Source organism: Cyprinodon tularosa, unplaced genomic scaffold (assembly GCF_016077235.1).
Source record: "Cyprinodon tularosa strain WSP-4 unplaced genomic scaffold, ASM1607723v1 ctg207, whole genome shotgun sequence".
Lineage (NCBI taxonomy): Eukaryota > Metazoa > Chordata > Actinopteri > Cyprinodontiformes > Cyprinodontidae > Cyprinodon > Cyprinodon tularosa.
In genome coordinates, this window is record NW_024038767.1 from 199,146 (window position 1) to 222,084 (window position 22,939).

General features: G+C 38.1%; 1 protein-coding gene across 5 annotated transcripts in view; it reads left to right on the forward strand.

Annotated features, from left to right (window-relative positions):
• Positions 1-17,121, forward strand: part of trim9 (tripartite motif containing 9) — a 60,898-nt gene extending 43,777 nt beyond the window's left edge. Inside the window, exons 5-11 of one of the 5 annotated variants that reach the window (XM_038285129.1) lie at positions 2,812-2,965; positions 3,212-3,357; positions 9,041-9,179; positions 12,096-12,134; positions 13,673-13,976; positions 14,258-14,420; positions 15,240-17,121. In XM_038285129.1, coding sequence (XP_038141057.1) covers positions 2,812-2,965; positions 3,212-3,357; positions 9,041-9,179; positions 12,096-12,134; positions 13,673-13,976; positions 14,258-14,420; positions 15,240-15,317 — 1,023 coding nt within the window. In that variant the 3' untranslated portion in view covers positions 15,318-17,121. The remainder of the gene's footprint in view (positions 1-2,811; positions 2,966-3,211; positions 3,358-9,040; positions 9,180-12,095; positions 12,135-13,672; positions 13,977-14,257; positions 14,421-15,239) is intronic. The other 4 variants (XM_038285132.1, XM_038285130.1, XM_038285131.1 and 1 more) reach the window with 4 other exon arrangements.
• The last annotated feature ends 5,818 nt before the right edge of the window (positions 17,122-22,939 follow it).

Below are 22,939 nucleotides of genomic sequence, written 5' to 3' on the forward strand. Positions count from 1 at the left end.
ACAAAACTTGACAGGCTGACAGGCAGATTGTTATGATCCTTAAGGACAAGGGACTCTCATTTTAGGACCACAATGTTCACATTTCGGACAAAGAAGACAGCTGGTTTGAAAGCCATTTATGTTGAGAAAGAAAAACCAACCTTAAACAAAGGGGGTGGATTCAGGTTTCAGCTCTCAAAAACCTACAATAGAGTTGTTTCCTTCCCACTATCACCTCAACCCCACCCCCTTGGAAGGCACAAAACATCTTGCCTGGGCAGCCGGGTCAACTATTCCTCCCAATGACCCCCTTTCAGAGGTGTAGACCAGTATCTGGTATTGCAGGCTAACAAAGAAACCTAAACGACTCCCCATTTCTAAGGGGCGTGTCATGAGTTATTTAAGGATCTGACCTCAAATGCAAAGAACCACTCAGAGAGCAAGGCAAAGGTTTAACAGGTTTATTGTGGTAAGGGTTGAGGGGTTGGATCTGGTAACTCAGTGTACTCAGAGGGAGGGAAGTTCACAGAGGTGAGTTCAGGATCCGTGGGAACTTTGAAAGAAGACTTCGAGAGACAGAGAAAACGGGACTCACGTTAGTGGAGAAAACTTTCTTCCCAGAATCCAGTCTGTGTGGGTTGAGCCAGAGGTAGTGACTCGTTGGAGAGTGGACAGGTAGACATTTGTTGGACGCGAAGGAGCTCGGAAATCCAGGAGAACTTGAACGGAACTTGTGGAGGTTAATCCCCTGCTCAGTGTGAAACTCAAACAATCCTTCCAGGGGAAGAAGGCCAAAAATCCAGCTTGCAGGATGACTTCCTGTCGAAAAGGCAAAGACAAAAACACAAGGTTAAGCTCAGTGAAACAAAGACTCAGTTAGAACTCAGCTAAACTCAGCTGGCAAACACTCTGGCACCAAGGTAGTGACAGTCCACTGCTTAAGTACTCCTCCTGATAATGAACCGAGACGCAGGTGTGCAGGGAGGACCAACGAGGACAGGGCGCCACCTGGTGGTGGAGGGAGAGACAAACACAAACAACAGACCACACAAACTGGATTCCTGACAGGGCGTGCCCATTCTTCTGCTTCAATTTGCATGTTTTCTAAGCCAAAACAAGTTTTTGGGCTACTTTATAAAGCTTTGAACTCAACGCTAATTCTGATATATTGAATTGAAAAAGCTTCCTGAATGGGAAGCAAAACGTCTTCAAACATTGAAACAAATTCCAGTAGATTGTTTTTAGTGGATTGTTGTTCTCTAGATTTACATCATTTTTGTATTTTTAGTTTTGCTGCCCCCTAGTGTCCTTTCCTTTCCACTTAGATCCTTCTTGTAGTTAATTCTGTCTACACCTGCTTCCTGTCAGCCAACCTTTCCTCCCATTGTTCTGTCCCCCATATATACACCTCCTGTTCAGTTACTCATTGCTGGATCCTCGTCAGTCTTTTGGTTTATCTCTCCCTCGTGTCTGCTAGTGTTTTGGTTCTTGAATTCCTTGGTCCTCCTGTTCTGAACTATTCATAAAATTTTGCAAGAAATCTCCTCTGCCTCCTTCTACTCTGCATTTGGGTCCATAACTACATCCATCAACCCTGACACAGACAAACACATTTGATTGTATTTTAATAATGGTTATACAACAGTTGTACTTAAACTACTTGGGAGTATCTTTATGAAGTAATAAGGAATAAATCAAGTTAAAGGTGTATTGGAGGATGTTCTTTTTCTGGGTGGATAATCAAAATAAGTGGTCCTACTAGATGTCAATTCTGGTAATATGTGTACGTAAGGCTGTCTTCGTGCTCGTCACCATTTTCACTTACCGGTGGAGAGTCTGACATAGTGGAAAAATTACAAAACTTTGTTTGGAAAATAAGCTGTGTGAGTAATGCAAACAGCAACTTTTAAACAGAGCTTGCAACAGGAGAAATGGGCACGTGCACGCTCTCACACACGTTTAATAGACGTTCCCTGCAGGTACAGTTTGTGCATGTGCATTTCTTTTTAAAGTGGAGAGGGAGGGTCTTTTCAAAAATGTGCAAAAATCCTCCACTGGGAGGTGAAAAAGGTGAAAAATATGAGGTACAATAACCCACCTCCATATATTGGCACATCACCTACTTTGTTAAAGAAGTGCATTATTCAACTATTTAGCATCCAGTTTTCTTTATTGACTTCTTCCTGCATCTTACTTCTTCGCTCGGAAATATTGGCGCTGTTGTCTTGTCCGCAGGGCAGTTCAGAAAATGGGTCAAATATGGCTCTGATTTAAGCCATTCTTTGCTGTTTCTCATTTTATTAATTTTTATGAGTGCTCACTGATGCTGAAAAAATTAATAATCTTCAGCTTTGAGGTTTATTAATGAAACTGAATAAAAAACTGAAACCCTGGTACTCACTTTTTTTAAAAGAAAGATGGCCGCACAGTGTGGTGTTTTTCCAGGGGGACTTAACAAGATTGAAGTGATGTAATCATAGTATAATCATGTTGTATATGAAAAAAAAGATGGAGAAAAAAAAACCTAATAATTAAATCAGGAAACTGAGTAATGTTACAAAAGACCCACCAAAGCATCTACTTGGACCCGCTGGCAGTCATTTTCTAAAATTCTGAATATGACTCCTCATCTAATCAGTTCGATGTCATTTTAAGTAGTTTTAAAAACCTTATCCCTTCTTAAATGTATTTTGTTGTTGAGATATTTCTAGTTTTAAGTTTGAGTATTCAAACTGTAATTAATTCTTAATATTGTTCATATCTATGATTATTTATTGAGGCTGGACCAATAGTCTGTGTGGTTATAGTAATAGAATAATTCTCCTGCTTCAGATCTCCGACGCTTTAATCCGGAGGGTCCACGTGACTGAGAGTCAGTGGGGGAAGGGAACCCTCACCCCCAGGATGACCAGTGACTTTGACCTCACCCTAGACAGCGGACCCCTCCTGCAAACAATCCACCAGCTAGACTTTATGCAGATGAAAGGTAAAGAAGTGGGAGATCTCTTAAAATTTACCCCTAAAATGTTGTATGCCCTACTAGAATGTGCTTGTTTAAATTCTGCATTACTCACTTTATTAAGATTTGACATGAACTACATCTCCTTGAATCCAATGTCTGTCCTTCCTTATTATTACTGTTTAATAGAAGAGAAACACGAATTGTGTCTCAGTGCAGAGAAACGTCTGTGTGTGGACGTCTTGATACCAGACTGGTTTTTCTCCTCCTCAGTCCCAGCTGCTCCCATCCTCCAGCTGGAGGAATGCTGTACCCAGAACAACAGTGCCACACTGTCATGGAAACAGCCACCGCTCTCCACTATCACCGTCGAAGGCTACATCCTAGAGTTGGACGACGGAAATGGAGGCCCATTCAGGGTAGGTTTCTATCCTAGAAAGTTAGGATCTAAATATTGAATCTAATGTGTGGCTCCGCTGTCTTTAGATAGCCATAGAAAAGGAGAATGGATCAGACTTTTAGACGGATGATAAAGCAATGGTTTGAATTGTAGCTGAAATCCGTTGAGTCGAGGCTGAGACCCCTGATCCCACCGCTGTGGGTGATGTGACAGTGTTTCAAGGCAGTGAATGACATTTTGTTAAAACAGGCGTTAAAGCACAGCGGTAAGCTGATACCATCCCACACCAAGAGTGATCTGGGATCAAAGTCCACCCTCTGGACCCACACAAATACTAACTGTAATCTATCCCCACTGCACCCCCCACCACATCTTTGTTTAGCTTTGTTACAACAGCAACCTGTACCTCCTGAACCGCTCCATCACTACAAAAGCCATGGACATCCATATCTGGTTACATGTACCGGTAGGATTTTTGCCCCCAGCCTAGGATTGAAGCCATCTGTTATCAGTGTGCAGGGAAAGCTAAACGAATATGTCCTGTTCTTTCTCGGAGGAAATGAGGTTTTATCTCTTGAAGACAATAAACCTCACTGCCTCGGGATAGAGAAAGAGGTAAAAAGGGTTTTCTGGAGCTCACCAAAATGATGTGCTTTACATCATGCTCAAGTTTCAAGAAATCAAACCTTTTTTTAAGTTTTTGTTTATTATGATAGTAAAAAGCAAATGTCAGATATTAATGAATTAAAAAAAAGATTAGGTTTATTTTGCAAATAAACTATTGAAAAACGAGGTGTTTACTCAACCTACCCAAAAACCACCTTATGCTTTGCATCCTGTCTATTTATTTCCTTTGTTCCTTGCATACTATTACAAGCTCAGACCAACCGGATGGAGAGGAACTGAATCCAGTATTTTTAAAGCTTTGCATCAGATTTTTAATTTCCGTGGTTTTTGTCCTGCTAGCAGGTGAACTTCTGCCCTAATCTCAAGTCTTAAGGCCAATTTTCCATAATCTTTAATCAGCAACTCCCACAGCATAATACTGCCGCTGCCATGTTTCACCTTGGGATTGTGTTATTGGCAAACAGCAACTCTGATTAATGAATGGCTTTCTTGCTGCCACTTCCGTAAAACACCTCTTTTGGAGCGTATAAGCTGTTAATAGGTTCTCAAACTTATATATACAAATCCTCCACAGTTAGCCTGAGATTTTGGCTGCTTCTCTGACAGATGTCCTACCTTTCATGGTCTGTTAGTTTAGTTAAATCGAACTCTTTCCATGTTTGGATAGTGGAGTTCAGCAAAGCTTGGGATATTGTTTTATAACCTAACTCTCATTATTCCATAGAGTTGTGCATTTTAAGTCCTGTATTTTGAGTTATTTCTGTATTTTCTAATGTCTGTCAAGGTTTGGTTATGGTTTGTTGACCCAAAAGCAGAGGCAGGAAAGGCAGAGGTGAGACTTCTTGGTGATTTAATGAAAGTCAACTGAAAACAGAGGCAGGTAATCCAAAATATGAAAGTCCAAATAAACAGGAAACCGGGAATCCAAAAATCCAAAATGAAAACTAAGTCAAAACGTACCAAAAACCATGGAGATATGAGGGGAATCACTGTAACAAGGAGGGAGGCTCAGAGAGACGAGTTGGAGGAAGTTAGACGAGGACCCAGCAAAGAGGAACTGAAGAGAGAGAGCATTTATAGAAGACAGAAACAAAGAGAGGACTGATGAGCAGATTGGGAACAGGTGAGCAGAGAGCAGAACAGAAAGGGAGCTAGGGAAAAAGGAGAACACAAGAGGGCAGCAAATACACACCTGGGAGACTGACAATAACTAGAAAACACAACGAAATAGGAAAGAGCAAAGCAAAACTGAACATCTAAAAGAAAAAACATAACAGAAACAGAAACCTAACACTGTCAACAATGCTCAAAGAGACATTATGTACATTTTGACTGAAAATTATAATATTATAATTTAAAATCGCTTTTTTATTTGACTTTTTATTTTGACCCTTTACAACTGACACCTCAATAGTTCAGCCCTTCATTTACTCCGGGTTGGAAGTTCCCGCACCATTTCCCCGGGTGTGACGTAAAGTGCTTCCATGTTGAATGGATTTAACCTAGAAAACGATCAAAGCGTTCTGTTGTATTGAAGATTAATTTTGTGGATACTGAGAAGTGAGGATTCAGCTCAACTCAGACACTAATGGAAACTCCAGGTAAGGTGGAAAAAAGCTTGTTTAATATGAGCGAAAGCTATGAGAAAAAGCAGAAGAGTGCTGCAGTTCTGTGTTTCGGCCACAGGTGGCAGGATCATGAAAGAACTCAGTGATGCCTCTTTAAAAATGTCAATGTCAAATTAATTTATATAGTACTTTAAAAACAGTGTTGCACAAGAACAACAATAACACAAGTTGATAAAAACAGGGTATAAAAACACTACTTCAAATGAATGCCAAAGAATTAAAATGAGTTTTAAGAAGCGATTTAAAATGACCTCTGCTGTGGGCATATCTATTTAGGAAACGTAAATTGTTCCATAGACTAGGAGCAACAACAGAAAAGGCCTGATCTCTTTTCCTCTTCAGTCGAGTCCGAGGAACTGTCAATAATAGCTGGTTAACAGACAGACTGAAATTTTAAAACTTTATAAGTTAATAAAATAATCTTAAAATTTGGCAACCAGTGTAAAGAGGCCAGTATATGGCATATATGGTCATGCTTCCCGGCCGTGTTGCTGCGTTCTGGATCAGTAGAAGTCGCTGCATCTGTGATTTATCCATACCTCTATATACAGTAGTAGCCATTCAAAGTTTCCCCACTTTCCTTGATGGAAAGTGGTCCTTGGCTGGTCCTTGGCTGGTCCTTAGCTGGTCCTTGGCTGGTCCTTAGCTGGTCCACTACAGTTCAGTTCCTTTTTAAACATTAATATTTGTACTAAAATATTCTTTCTGTCATGATTTGTGGACATTAAGATCTAAGGAGAAGCGTCATCTCCTGGTCAGACCCTGTAATTCAGTGAAAGGGTGGAGTCAGAGTAAAAACATACGCAAGAGGGGATCACTCCAGTGGCTGGAGGTTGGAGGGGATTTTGTCTGGAATTGCAGGGAAGTGGGCTGCCACTTGGCTGGAGTTGACTGGGAACGGCCATTTTGAATGGCTGCTACTGTTGCAATAATCCAAACGAGGTATAATGAAGCCATTGATAAGTCCTGGAAGGTTTTTCGCTGTTCTATTTATGTCTTTTTTCAGTGATATCAGAGGTCTAACCCCCTCAGTTCCTCAGCTTGGCTCCCTAACTATCTTCCCTTCATTAATGCTGAATATACTCAGCTGGTCTCCATGACACTCTCACCTCTCCACAGTATTTAAAGGCACACTATGCAACATTTTTCAGTTAATTAATGTGTTCCATAACGTTTTGGATGATTAAATGAGTCATTTCAGGTTGAACAAAGGTATTCTCGGCCGCCCTGGTGGTCTGTGGGGGAAATACCGCACTTGCAATTGCAGGAGCACCGACCCGCACCCACAGGCTCAGTTAAAAGCATGCTCGTTGCTAGCACAGTGGCGATCTTTGTGCAGTGCTGCTTTCACACCGGACGCAGCAAAAGCAGCAAAATCGCGTCTGCTGCTTCATTTTTGCTGCTTGTACCAGTTAGTTCTGACGCACGGCTGAAGCAGCTTTGCTGCTCTGGCTGCGCGGTGCAAAAGTGTGTCTGACGCGCGTTGGGCGGAGCTTCACTATCCTTTCTCTGCCTTGCAGCTATATTTGCTGTGATCAGTGGGAATAAAGTAGTTTTAATATGTTTTTAAGTGAGAAAATACACCTGAAAATGTAATCAGTGCAGTCAGTTCATCCAGATTATCATCCTGCCTTACAATATTATTTCTGTCGGAGCCGCTCAGACCCCCACATACCAGCGGTGCGCCGACAGTAGGAATCCCTTCATCAGCAGCCTCTGGCCGGGTCGCCTCCTCGCGGTTGGTAGGTGTTTTTCATCTAAATAATCCAAACTGCAGGCAGCAGGATAATAAAAGCGAACATATTCTGCCGGCAGATTTCTGCATTTTAAGTTAATTTAGGCGTCAATAAACTGTTTAAGAGGAGTGATCATAGCGCTCTGATCATCAGCGCTGTGTCTCTCTCCCTGCCAGCTCCCAGATCAGCTTCTCTGATTGGTTGACGCGACACGTCGAGCAGCAAAAATTAAATTTTTCCATCATTCATTGCGTTTCCCTGTCTGCTAAGCTCAAAACAACCGCGCCTGGCTTGACGGAGAAACCAGGAGAACAGCTGTGCATGTTTATGACAGTGCACTTTTACTTTCGCCCTCTGGGGGGAGCCTTGCTGGAAAATCAACACCGGTTGCATAGTGTACCTTTAAGCAGCATCCTAAGTACCAGTGTTTTCGTTTTTTGGGGGGGTATTGTACATTTTCTATCATCATATCCTTTTTTTCATCATCCAATGTCCTGTTTCAAACAAACCACTAACATAACAAAGTATATTTCAACTTTTGTCCCAGACACCTCTGCTTTGTTTCTTACTGTTCATAATAATGTTTGATCTTTAATGTTCAAAAGCAAACCTCCGGGGTCCAAACAGACCAGCTCTATTTACACTCAGAATAAGCTAAATGAGGTATTTTATTTAGGGAATATACTGAATGCTGAAGTGCAACACACTTTAGACAAATTTTAGAAAAGAAAGCACCATTTTGTTGTTGTGTAAATTTTTTCATGTAACACGACAGAATGTGAAAAGTTTGAAATGAATGATCACTGTTACTACGAGGGGCGTTCAACAAGTAATGCCCCTGACACACTTCCAGATGTTTGATCCAGCTGAAATTTTGCATGTGAGGTTATTTAAATCTCTATAGATTAAGCAGCAAATTACAGCTCTGAACTATTCGTTGTTTCTGACTTACAGGTGTTTGAACTGAGTAAAGTCTGAAATGGAGCCTGTTGAGTGTCATTATCACTATAAGTTACTTTCATTTGATCAAAAGTCTCCCGTTGGGTGCGTCCTTTCAAATGCAAAAACACAGACTTGACTCAGTTTGAACGCCTGTAAATCAGAAACCACAATCAGTTCATAGCTGTAATTTGCTATTTAATCTATAGAGGTTTAAATAATTTCACATGCAAAATTTCAGGTCGATCAAACATCTGGTAATGGCTCAGGGGCATCACTTATTGAACGCCCCTCGTATATCCAGTTTAATTAATCAAGCCTGTCCTCTAATAACTGATGGGAAGCAGTTGTAACGGCTAGGAAATAGTTTTCCTAGAGTCTAATTGTTTTTGTGCATCTCACCCAGGATATCTCAGATTACATTTTTTGAGCTCCTCTTAAAAACTGGAAATTATTTAGAACAAGATGCAACATTTTCCCTGACAACTACTTACCCACTGCTCCCTCCTCTACTATCTGACTCACTGAGTCCAACCAACGCAGCACCCTGCTGAGCCCGGCGACTCGTGTGCCCCTGTCTATTTATCTATTTATACATCGGCGCGGGCTGCCGTGCCCACTCGTGCGCCATTGTACAAACTCATGCTGACACTTATTACCTCCTCCATCAAATCCAGAAGGGACTCTCCTTCAGAAGCTGAGCAGGACTCTTGGGTGTCATAATTACGCATGTATCTGGCAGAGTAACAGGAAGCTCCGTGTGTCTTTGCAGGAGGTGTATGTGGGGACGGAAACCATCTGCACGGTGGACGGGCTCCACTTCAACAGCACCTACAAGTCCAGAGTAAAGGCGTTTAATTCCAGCGGAGTGGGCCAATACAGCAAGACGCTGATCATGCAGACCTCTGAGAGTATGTTGAGCATCATCTCCTCCTTTTTTTCCAAAATTACTTTTAAAAATTCAGGAAAGAAAATGGAAGCTGTGCCACTTTCAGGATGTTTAATTGACTAGCTGGAATTACTGCATATAAATGCTACCATAAGGTTAAACTATACATTACAATTATTATAATTGATTTTAAGTATTTAGAAGAATTTGTTTTCACTTATTTATTTTTATTTTTTTCTTGCAAAAAAGGTAGAAATATCCAAGCTTTTGCTGTAGATGACTGTACTGCTTACGGCCTAGACTTTTAAATCTGTAAACAAGCAGTTACATTTTGAAGCGCCATTAATCTTAATCAATCATAACTAATCATTTTGACAGCCCAGCTTAAAGCAGCACTGATCCATTTATTCAGAGGATTCTGCATTGACAGTCAGTGTTTGGGATTAAAGTCGTTTTTTACAAACAAAGTTTGAATCCAGAGAGATCAAGGCTCATGGCTGGCAATAAAAAGAGACCATTCTAAGTGCCTCTTCACCGACTGTCTCCAAATAAGCCAAACTTCCAGGCCACCCTCTTATATTGGCAGGGAGGCCGGCTAATTTGGTTTTTGGTTTAGAAGAGACACTTTATAATCTGTGTGCACTGTGTTCATAATAGATCAGAAAGCACAGACAATACAGTTTACAATTAGGTTTCTAAAGAAGCGTTTATGATGAGTGCAGGAGAAAAATTAATAAATAATATCAGAAATGTCCGGTATGGTGTAAACTAAGAATCTCTGGAAATATGGCATCAAATTCTGTCATTTTTAGACTTATCTAAAAATCTTTAACTCATTATCAGACTGTGATTTCCCCAAACAAATCAATTTAAACGCTGTTTGTAATGTATTTAGATTCAAACTCATAGCATTAGCATTTTGGAACATGTGTCATGGCTCTTTGCTCAGAGTGGCACCGTTAGGGGAGCAGAGCCTGGGATTAAGGGACTAAAAGGAGAGTTTTCGTTTAATTATTTTGTAAGCTATGTAGTAAAAGATGCCAACACATTGCTGTTGCCTCATGATGTTAAAATGAGCTATTCCTGTTTGGTAATTATTGAAGGACTATTTTCCTGTTTTATTAGATCAGAATCAGATTATTTTGTTGTTTGCACAAAATGGTTTAGCAAAACATATTTAATGGAATAACCTGCTTAAAGCAATTAGATGTTATATCTTTTTACTTTTTCTTACTGTGTCGTGTATATAGGGTTAAACTATAGATAAGATAAGATAGGATAAGATACAATACTATACGATTAGATAAGAAATGTTTTTATTTTTATATTGTGGGGAAATTAAGGTGTGATATTTATATTTATATGCATGCAGCAGTTGATTTTAACATGAATTTAAAAGAAAAATTGTGACAGGTCCTGGATGATGGTGATCTTTAATTGTAACCTAAGGCAAATAACATGCATGCATTCTGCTGTGCCTCCGATAACCCCATTAGTTGACTTTTTGAATTCTCCAGATTCAATTTATGACTAATAAACCTTGATAAACTCTGAAGAAGTAATAGATAATTAATAGATGCTTCAAGACTAAAAGCTTTGTATTATTTTAATTTAGATTTACATACCTAGATTGCAGGAAGAACAAAAAATACCTTCGACTTAGTATATGGAGTTAATTATGTCCCATTATTGTTGCAAGCAAAAACATGTTTTATAAATGAAAATTGGTCAAAAACACATTATGTAAAATAAGATTTGAAAAACAATGCAATCTAAAAATATAACTTTCAAAAAAGCATTATTATCAGAAAAAGATTTTTAGTATTTTTTTTTCCAATGTTGTTGTTTTTTAATACATTTATAACTTTACATTTTTATTACTTTTTTTTTTGTTTTTATGTTTCATTTTTTCAACTTTTTTAATTTTCTTTTTTTTTTTTTTTTATTGATACAAATTGCATAATTTTCAAGTTGGATTTTATCCTCTTCACCCCTAAGGTTTGTTAGCTTATGTGGACGTTAGCAACAGCATTGTATTGCTCAATGTGTTAAACACTCAAACATTTTTTAATGAAAGAGTTTTAAAGTTTGGTTACTGCATTGCATTTTTTTCAAATTTCAATTGAAAAAATGTGGTGTGTCTCTTTATTTCATTTTATAAGTTTGTGCTTCGTAAGAAAAATGGAACAAAATTCACTCCATATATTTGTAGGAATACTTAATTCTTATCGGAAGATAATTTGCTATTATCAGCTGTCGGCTGAATTTATTTACAGTCGTCTTTGGTTAACTTTCTGACTGATTTCCTTCTGTGATAAACAGAATCCTCCCACGTATCTATTGCATGATTTCAGTCTGATTACAACAGTATGATTGGAATACTGCAGAGGAGTTTGTTTAAGCCTTTAAACCTGTGACGTCCAGCGGCAGCTGGTTGGTGTATAATCCACTCATGTTCTTGCTTCGCCATTAGTTAAATGCTGCTCTGAATAGTTAAGGCAGTGCGTCATCCATCAATGGACCTGAAAACCCAGACAGCATCCCTGTCTGCCTGAACGAGCACTCAGCAGATGTTGGAGGCTGAGCTCTGTGGTCTAACCTTGCAGACCCATTCAGGGGAATTTTTTTTTTTTCCATCCATCACTCTGAGCAGAAAACACTTTGATTTTGTCAGTTTTATCTCCCAGGTGATTGGAGACATAAACAGCCTTTTTGTTTTTATTCTATACTTTCCAAGTCTTCAATGCTTTTTTCCCTGATTGATTTTGAGGAAATCCTTTAGTCTTTGACCGCTGTGGTGAACTAGCTTCCCTGATCCAATCTGTTTTTATACCCTCTCCACCTTCCCTTGCAACCCTCTCACACTGTCTGTGCTTCGCTCGGCTCTGCTTTCCTTTTCTCCGCTCTTCTACTCTCCCCCCTTCATGTCACATTTCAGCAGGACTCCCTCCATGTGATATTCAGGCTATAGGCGCAGGTATGGACGGCTCGCTCAGCTTCTGTACTAATCCTCTCCGGGGCCTTTGCCTGTTTCATCAGTGAAGTCGTCACACCTAAACCAGCAGGGGGGCAGTTTGCTGCTCTGTGGGCTCCAAATATTAAACATTTAATATGAACCTCTAATAAATGTCTGTGTATTATTTCCTTTGAGAAATAATATCAGCTAATGTGGCTGCGCTGCATGTAGGGACACCTAAAGCTGTAGACAAGCAGGACAAGTGGAGCCCATAAAAACAACAAAAGCCCGCCTGTTTACCACCTACCATACCGCCTTTATTTAGAAAACAGTTTAAAACACCGAAGGTCAGCAAAGTGTGCTACATATGTGCTATATAGATATACATTAACAGTTGAATTGGTATAGATAAGACAAAAACAAATGTTTGACTCAATATTTCCAGCCTGAATCGAGCAGTTTTGCAATATTTTCTGTTAAATATCGAGGAAACAATTTATATCCAAAGTGGGATGATTATTTTGCTTTACCACCAATTTAATTCAGTTTTATTGTGCATCCTTGCAATAACAAAAAGCAAAGGGATTTGCATGTAGGTGGCCAAGCCCCCATGTGTCATCTGGTGATGGAAAAGCAGATTGGAACCATTAAAGCTGCAGAGATTCATCAGCGACCAGCTTGTTGCTACAATGGAAACGACCATAAGATATATTATTGAAAAATACTGCATTTCTGCTCTGCAATCGTTGATTATCTATCTTGATGAGGTGGTTCAGGATTTATTGAGGTTCTGTTTAAAGGTTATAAGCAGCTAAAATCTTACCTACATTAGGCAGGTCTATTGGTTGAGCTTCTGCTCTCTCAAAATAAACAATCGCTGAAACTTTCCAGCAGTTTATGCAAAAACTGTTTTATGAAGTTTTAAACCGTTTTTCAGTTATTTATACCAGAATTTGTGGTAATTTACAGATCAAAAGTAGGCGGAACATCATCCTATTGAAAAAATAGGACGTAAGAATAAAGTAAATAAAGGTATTCACTTTTATTTTCTCTATTATTCAACTTGCTCAGAAAATAGCAATAGCAAAGAACTACTGAGACATTTCAGAATATTTTTAAGAGGTCCACTTGGCCTCTAGAGTCATCATCAGCCTCCAGAACCAACTAATGTAGGTACGATTAACTGCATTTTCCTGGAACTTCATAATTCACTGAAATATTTCTTTAAGTTATTACCTGTTAAATATTGTGTAAATTACTAATTAAACAGTTTTGAGTTTGCAGACTCTCTGAGATTTTTTTATTTTAGTAATTAAGAGGGTAACTGTAGGTAATTTACCCAGTTTATGATAAGTTATAGAGCTTAATTATAAGGATTATTAACCTAATGTAATCATTGTTGTGGTTAAATGATGTATCTTGTTATTGTTCCTCCCATAAACATGTTTGTATAGCTTCTCCTCATTTACCCGTCAACCTCCTGATCGTGTGTTAAAGTATCACCACTATCTGATATCTCCGTGTCTCGATGTGATTCCCTCTGTCTGTGTACTACACAGTTGCTTGGTTCACGTTCGACCCGGCCTCTGCTCACCCGGACATAGTTTTCTCCAACGACAACCTAACAGTGTCATGCAACAGCTACGATGACCGTGTGGTGCTGGGTAACACCGCCTTCTCTCGCGGTGTCCATTACTGGGAAATGACAGTCGACCGGTACGACAACCACCCTGACCCGGCCTTTGGCATCTCTCGGGGTGACGTTCTGAAGGACGTGATGCTGGGAAAGGACGACAAGGCCTGGGCTATGTATGTGGACAACAACCGGTCGTGGTTCATGCACAACAACTCCCATACGAACAGGCAAGAAAGTACAGCATCACTGTTTGCAGGGAAATGTAAAAAGCTTTTTTTTTGTTGGTTTCGATGAGAATTTTATTCCCTTTTAATCAAAAACCATTAGCATGAGTGTTTATAGTGTTATTACCTTTCACTTTTTTGAAGAAAAAGGAAAACTACTTTTTTTTTGTGGCATGCATTTTTATTCTGCTGCTTCAGTAGAGTCTGTTAAAACAGCAATAACACGCTATGGTTCTGCAAGCTAGTATGCGAACTCTGTGAAATTCCTGTGTTTGACCTTGCAGGACGGATGGCGGCATCAGCAAAGGAGCCACGATAGGAGTGCTGCTGGACTTCACTCGCCGGATCCTCATCTTCCTCATCAACGATGAACAGCAGGGTCCGGTTGCCTTTGAGGGCTTGGAGGGCGCATATTACCCTGCTATCAGCCTCAACCGTAACGTCCAGGTAGGAAATTATAGTTTTAGTAGAAATATATACCATACACTAACAGCAGATTAAGACGTGCGTAATTATGGAAAGAAGATGATACATGGTTTTCTCTTTTTCAGGGGTGGTAAGATGAAAAACAGTATTGAAAGAAAGCCAGAAGGTGTCGTTGTTTTCAGTTTGCAAACAAGTGGAAGTATGTGTTTGGTCATCTGGCACCAAAAGTGACCTACCTTTATTTTAAAACAAAAGCCTCAATGCTGGAGCAGAGGTTCACTATCCAGCAGGATAAGAAACTAAAAGCAGAATTAAGCTCAAAGTATATAAATATATGTGTTAGAATGACCAGTCAAAGTCTACACCTATAATAAATGAAAATCTAAGCTACTATTTAAAGCAACTCTCCATCCAGTCTGAGATTCGTGAAGCAGAGGATGTAGAAATTAGAATTTCTAGATGTGCAAAAGTCAGTAGAGACCGTTCTTACTTTAACTGCAGCAAATGTGCTTCTACAAAGTTAAAACTCAAGGAAACCAATTATATGTTATGTACTTTTCTTAAAGTTGCTCTACTTTGAAAACCATGTATCATTTCACATCTTTAGGTCTTTTTTTAAAATAATGGACTCTTTTTTGTTTGTTCTTTATAAAACATACTGAAGTTTATATATTCATACTTTTAAAAGGACCTATAAAATCCATATTTTAAGGTTTGAACCTTGATGCTTGAAGCTTCACATTTAGCCAGTTTGCAAAGCTTGAGAACATAGCTCAACAGCTCCACCTGCAGGAAAAGCTTCCCTCAACCCTTTGTAAGTTTTTGTGTTATTTTCTTCAGATCACTCTTCACACTGGTCTACCCATCCCTGACTTTTACACCCCCGGGGAAGCAGATCCAACGAGCTCTGTGTGTTAAAAACTGCAGGACTTTCCTCATCTCCCCCCGGCCTCTAATCTCACCCTCAGCTCTCAACTCCTTCTGTCACCCTGACCCCATGACCCCATGACGCTCCGTCGGAGGCTTTCCAACAGTCCTAAGCCATGCCTTTTTCATGCCTAATCCTTGGACACGACCATGTGCTGGGGGGGTGTCCCTGCATATGGTGCCTTGGTACCTATGACTTCTATACTTTGGACAAACAGTCTGAGTAGGAAGATTTAACAAATACAATATCCAGAGGAAGGAATCCAGACGCTTTAAGATCAATTATAAAAATATTGAAATGAAGGAATATATTTACTTTTTGGACAATATTCTATACTGAGTCAAGACTAGGCATGGGCTGGTATAAAAACTCTCAATGAACTGATTTAATAAGTAGATTCTTACAAAAAATGTTAAAAACAAATATGTTATATAGTTTAACTGATTTCCGTCATAATAAAGCAATAATTATTAATCCAGCTGCTAAAAAATCATCACAAACATTTATTATAACATTTATAATTCTATAATCTGTTTCATCATTTTGCAAAACAGAACTAGTCCTTAATATTCCCAAAAAATACATTTATATTTTATCCCTAAGGACTAATATCAAGTCAAAATTCACATTTACTTTTTCGTTTACATTTATAGTTATTTTTTCTTCCCTTCATATTTTCCAGCTATATGTGACCACATTTAGGCCCAAACTCCTTTATGTTTGTCACTTTTAACAGATTTTAATAGAAGGTTAATCTGTATAAAAAATGAAAGCATCCAATTATTTACTGATCTTTCAATATTCCGTAATCAAAAATATTTTCTCTGCAGCTTCTATACTAGAAAAAAACTCTTTGTTTGATATATTGTGGAACCAAGTACTGTGACTGTAGGAGGAATATAGATATAAGATAAGCAGATATGGACACAGTTATAGAAGAATTTTTTTTTAAATTGCAGTAAAAGACAAGAAACTGGGAAAACTGGCTACAAGAGCGATTCCCCCTACATGTTTTAGTAATAATGTCCAAGAAAAAAGATTTTTTAAGAAGCGGGTTATTGATTCTGCGATCATGTCTCTTATAAAGTAACACTGGGAGTATAAAAAATATACAGTAGATGTTTTAATAGTCTGGCTTTCTTTGTATAAAACCTGTATACAGCTGCTAATTGGCTGGATTTTTTTTTTTATGGCCATATCTTCTTAGGTAAATTGGGCAATATCCTTTTCTTTTCCCAACATAGCTTTCAGCCCTCATTGGTTCTTAAATTACAGTAGAAAACTGAACTTTTAGCAGTTGTGAAACTTTGTAAAGCCTTGATATTTCTCGGTTCTGGTAACCAGCCCATGCCTGGTCAATAGTATGGCTACCTTTACATTGCAGGTGTAAATGCTCCATTTAGATGTTTTAGTTTTTCTGAAATCTGTTTTCTCTGTTTCATTCACATCATACTTTAAATGGCACCTCCATCCGATTCCAATGAGAACATCTATAGTCTGCAACTTGAGTAGCATGCTCAGAGCAAGACATGACGTTACACACAGCAAACTGTTTGCAAAAGCAAATATGGATTCCACACGTCGCCATATGTGCATCAGCTTTGAAGCTGTGAGGTCAGAGCTAAAAAATAAGCTTAGCTACATTAATGTGTGCCAAGTTTATTTGTTTGATTGCATGGCTTTGGGCCTCCTCTGGTGCAAAATCACGAGTCTCTCACATTTCCATGATGTTAAAATTGGTAAAAGTATCCATTTAAAATGAGGTCACTTCATCACAGTTTCATCCAGTTTAGACCAAACATCAGAATAAAACCATGTTATTCACACTGAAATACTTAAAAGTGAAAATGAATTTATTTTATTCAGAGAAACTCAAGCAAAATCAGATCTGGTTCACTTTTGGACAAAAAAGTTGGATTATCTGCAGTGTGAACGTAGCCTAAGGTGAGATTATTGGCACTTAGATTCAGATCAGGTCATTAATGCAGGTAGAAAAGGAATAATAAAACTTCAGCTTCACATTTTTGCAGTCTGGTGTAAAAAATATATTCCAATATTCGGCAGAATGTAAAACAGTTTCGTAATTTTTTCACAAAATTGTATTAACCCTTTTTTTCCTCATCACTCAATATTGTATTCTTCGTGCGTACCTCTTTGTCAGGTTTCCATTTTGAAGAATGTGAATTTAAAGCTCTTAGTTGACAATGAGAGTAATTTTTGTGAAAGTGTGTGTAGATGAGTGGAGGCGCTATGATCCCTGGACCCGAGTCCAACTCTCAGCCATATCAGAGTCATTACGTGTCTGTATAAGTGGGAAGCTCTTCTTAGTGGCTTTGCTCAAGTGGAACTTTGTTGTGTTTTTTTTAAATTACACGATTGAGTTATAAGATGTAAACAGAAGTTGTTTTGATTTGCAGTGCAGCTTTTAAAACTGGGAGGGACTTTAGTTTAATGTATCTTTAAGAAGTGGATTAAAAATGACTGTGAAGAAGTTTTATTAAGGTGCTAAAGAAGTTTGCATAGTTTGAGCTTTTTTTACTGTAAGTGACTGAATTCTAGTAGTTTTGTAATATTGTTATGAAATGATCTATTGCGAAGAGGTGTAAAGTTAAATAAGTTATTGATGTTACCAGATTTTTAGTAAGAATTTATTCCCCGATGTATAGTTATAACGAAGGGGAGGAATGGAACTTTTCTGTTTTAAACATTTTATCTGAAGTGTTTTGGGGGTTAAAAGGCTTTTCAATTTACGTTTCTATGAAAGCAACAGAAGAAGAGACGATGGGTTGATTTTTGGCTGACATTTTCAGTAATTAATGCTAAGCAGTACAATGCTAAAGTGCACAAACATGACAAACTTTCCAGGTTTATTACATCTAAGACAGTATTTCGTGTACAATTTACTAAGAACTAGTGGCCTCTTTTATGCTAAAATTAGCCAATTAGCATCAAACACAAGTGATAACTAAAATTTATAAAGTAGCTGTCTATATAAACACTATAAAACAAACGACATAACGACCAGAGGTGGGTAGAGTATTCTAAAATGTTATTATCAAGTAAATGTAAAAAGTAGTTATCCAAGAAATTCCCCAAAGGAAAGTGGAAAAAAATCTCATGTAAAGAGTACTTGTTAGATCATCACATTTGATTAAAGGTGTAGAAATGGTACAGTCAGAGAGACTTATTGTCCAGGATTTCATATTTGAAAGAATCATTGTTTAAATCAAAATAAATGGCATGATTACAGAATAAAAAGTCCCTGCAGAAGAAATACTTTTCCAACATGGTATTTTTCAATATGAAACTTATAAAAGCCAGTCCTCAGGGAGATTCATTGATGTATATTGGAGCAGAGTAAAGATTTTCCAATGATGATATTAACAGTATATATTCAGTCGATCCTTGAAAAGCTCAACTTATTGGACAGAGTGTCCAGAAATTTTACTCAAAACCAGGGATACTGAACAAGAATACATTGCAGGTGTAAGTAAAAATTACGGTACAGTGAAAATACTTCGAAATGTAAAATGTTTTACAAAATATTACTCTAGTAAGTGTAACTAGTTAGTGCCCACCTCTGAGAACAACCACTATATTCCACCAGGTAAATACTGCCTCTGAGCAACATTTTAACGTATTAACGCTCAGAGTTATAACTCCTCCGTTTTTCAAGCTGCAGCTAAAACTAAAAGCATCTCAGTTAATTTCAAATGATGATGAACCTGAGAAAATGATAACATAATCTTTTTTTTTTTTTAGGATTGTGAGCAACAGTAGGCAATAAAATAAAATAAAATTAATAATACATAAAAAGAAACATTTCTACAAAGTATTATGCATTCTATAGTGAGAATGTCAGAAGCTCAAAATTGCTCAATTAAACAAAGGAAGTCCTTCAAAAAATAAATGTTTTTAGTTGATTGCAATCCTAACTCTTACCACTAGGTGGCACTAAAGCTGTTTGATTGCACTTCTAATATTCCAAACGGTTGGACTTTTTTTTTTTAATTGCTGAAATAAGCTTAACAAATGCAACATTTTTCTAATCCTGCTGGATTTTACAAGGTCTGCTTCATCAAAGCAAATAAAAAAGAAAATCAATATGAGTTTTAGTAACAACTTTATGGATAGGAAATAGGAATGTTTAATGTAAAATTAACATTTTTAACTTAATTATTGATTTTAAAAATTTCTCTGACTGGGGTTGTAGAGGCTGTGTTTCTTTCTCACTCAACTTTTTCTCCCCCAAAAGAATCAGAGTTTCTAATTAAAATCAGTTTTATTTGTACCAACCGTTAGAGCGTAATGAGGGAGCAGCACTACAGGGAAACTAATCGCTCATTCTCCATTTTAATTCAACAAAATAAGATCAATTCTAATCTTGACAAAGGCTTGGAAAACTGAGTTGTTTTAAAACATTTGGAAGGAATATAGATCAGTGAGTTTGTAAGTCAGACAGCTCACTGCAGGCGGTCAAATAGACACATTCTCTGTCACCAGTGCTTTCATTCATTTCTGTTTCAGGTGTTTGTTTTCCTCTGTAAAATGTTGTCTGACACTTCATCTGTCTAGAAAAATAAGTATTGATGGAAGTAATTAAAATTTTAATGTTGAATGGCTACTTTAGAGAAGATGTTTGTTTTTCAGGTTCAGAGAAAAGTTTTTCAGAGCCTCGTAGCCCAGAGGACAAACAGTGCCACGCAAAAGTATTCATTCTCTTTCAACTTTCTCACATTTTTTATTATTACAACCACAAATGCTTAGATTATTAACACAGATTTTAAGAATGTGTGAGTTTTATGTTAAAGGAGACAAATGCACGATTTTCAAAATTCTTAACAAAAACAAATATGCAGCAGTGCATACTGCATGTAGATTAAAAACCAGCTGAGTCGTCAATTTGCAAAACCACCTTTTAGTGCAATTAAAGCTGCAGGTCTTTTATGTCTAACAGCATTGCACATATAGAGGCAGTTTAAATGTTTCTTTGCAGCTGCACTGCACTTAGTTTGGTCAATTTAACTCAACACTAAAAATGGGTTTGTGTAGATATAAATTAAAGGCATACTATGCAACATTTTTCAGTAGGTCATTAATGTGTTCCATAACGTTTTGGGTGATTAAATGAGTCATTTCAGGTCAAACAAAGGTTTTCTCGGCCGCCCTGGTGGTCTGTAGGGGAATTACCGTAGTTGCAATTGCAGGAGCCCTCGGCCCGCACCCACAGGCTCAGAAGTCTCGTGCATCGCGAGAGTCGGTCTTGCTTTACGGCGAGAACTGCTACACGCCCCCAGTGAAAGGCATGCTCGTTGCTAGCGCAGTGGCGATATTTGTGCAGTTATCATGGTGGAACCAGCGAGAAAACAGCGACATTTTCAAACTCGAAAATTGGAACAAAATAGTCACTTACCGCAGTAAACATTGTGATTTGTTGCATTCGCCTGTCTGCTAAGCTCAAAACAACCGCGCCTGGCTTGACAGGAGAACAGCTGAGCATATTTGCGACAGTGCACTTTTACTTTCGCCCTCTGGGGGGAGCCTCGCTGGAAAATCAACACCGGTTGCATAGTGTACCTTTAACATTACCTTGTTAATACCTTTATTTATAGCCACATGAATAATTCCCTTGATTATTCTTACTTTCAGTTTGGTGTTAGAGACAAAATATGCACAAGAAATGACAGACATGGCTGAAATAATAATTATCACTGCTGAACAAAATCCTTCCCTCAGCATGATGCTGCTGCCACCCTGTTGCAAACTGCTTATGAGACTCTTTTTCTCTCTTCTAGCCTGCCATGCTTCCAGTATTCTCGGATTATAGCTCCTCTTATTGTTCAGTGCTATCAATATTGCTTTCTAATTCAACTTAAGACATTTCCAATATTTTTGCTGTGTTCTTTGATCTCTATGATATTGTTTATTAATGCCGTCTAACAAACCTTTAAGGCTGTCACTGTATAGCTGGATTAGTTCTGTGTCAGAAGGAAAACAAAAAGGGGGAAATAAAAGTTCCAAAGGTTTGAATACTTTTGCAAGGCACTGTAAGTTAGCTTTCTAGCCTAACCAAGGGGTGCTATCCTGTGTGAGAACTTCACGGGTGTGCCTTTCCCATTTGTATTACCCCCAAACATCCATGAAACTTTGCTCCAGATTAAACCTTTTGCTCCAGCAGAGTCAACTGTAACATCTGTGATGCCTAACCTCATCTTCTGCTGCTACCTGCTACTTTTTTTCTACCATAAAAGGGCAAATTTTACCATCAAAATAGTTTGGATGTATTATAATCTTTTTGAGAATATCACAGATTTCACTTTAATCTTTCTATAAAGCAATTGTAAATCATATTATAATACTACAATATAAGCACACAGTAAGCATAAGTGTGTATGTGTGTTAGTGTGCGTGCATGGGGGTGTATTGATCATGAAAGGGGTCAATGTGAGCTTTGCAACGATCAACTGGTTGTTTTTTTCACAGTAAAACTGGAGTTTAGCCATAAAGTGTATGCATAATGCTACATGTCACTCAGCTGCACCTAATAGAGGAGTCTAAACGTGCAGCAATGAATTCCCAACCTGACATCAAATTTTAAGAACGATGAACATAAATTTCATTCATCAGGAAGGGTTTTTAAGATGATACACATGCTCAGTGAAATAATTCTGCACACATATGTAAGACTGAAAGGTGTGCTTTGGAACTGAACAAAAGGAGATTGTGATTTTTTTTACTCAACAGGATTGTAACATTTATTTTTAAAAAAACCAAAATATCCCAGCTGAAATAAACTTGTGAATGAAGATCCACAGTAAAACTTTGCAGCCAGTCGCTGGGCGACAGCCGGCACAGACGTATGTTTGTGTGTGTTACCTTTATCATAGCTCCAAGGGGATTCCTTTTACCCTGTCAGATCTGAATGTCACGCTTTCTTTCAGTTCTTGTGAATTTAAAGAGTAGAAAGTTCATTTGTTCTATTATAATTTACCAATATTAACAATACGATTACTGATTGTCACAGTTTTATGTCTATTTTAACCATCTTACTGCTTATATAATGATTTCAAATATTTAACAAGCCTCTGTATTTCTTGTAGCTGTGAATCTTCAATAAATTTGGTGTCAACGAGGTCTTGCCTGGAGTCGTTCTTGACAGCGATCTGTAAACAGTAGTGCTGATTAAAAGTTACTCATTGTGTCGGAGTGGAATTATATGGTTTTTACTAAAGTAGACTAAATGTTAAAATCTGCAGGGCATGGTGAATAAAAGGCGTCCTGCAGCAACGCTGCAGAAAGGGCTGAAACTGATGTCAGCAATGCTCCAGTGGAACATGCACAGTCAAGAAACTGGAAGGACTGAAGGAAAAAAATGCCTTTGAAACAAGAAACACCACTAAACCGAAGATCACATCAACCATACGTACCGTTGGGACTCCTGCTGGCTAATATTTTACACATCAATTTCAACTCAATTCTATTCAGTTTATTTCTATAGCACCAAATTCACAACACCTGTCATCTCAAGGCACTTTACAGTTTAACCAGATCATCCAGTCAGATTGATTCAAAGTTTTCTATCTAAGGAAAACCAGCTGATTGCATCGACTCA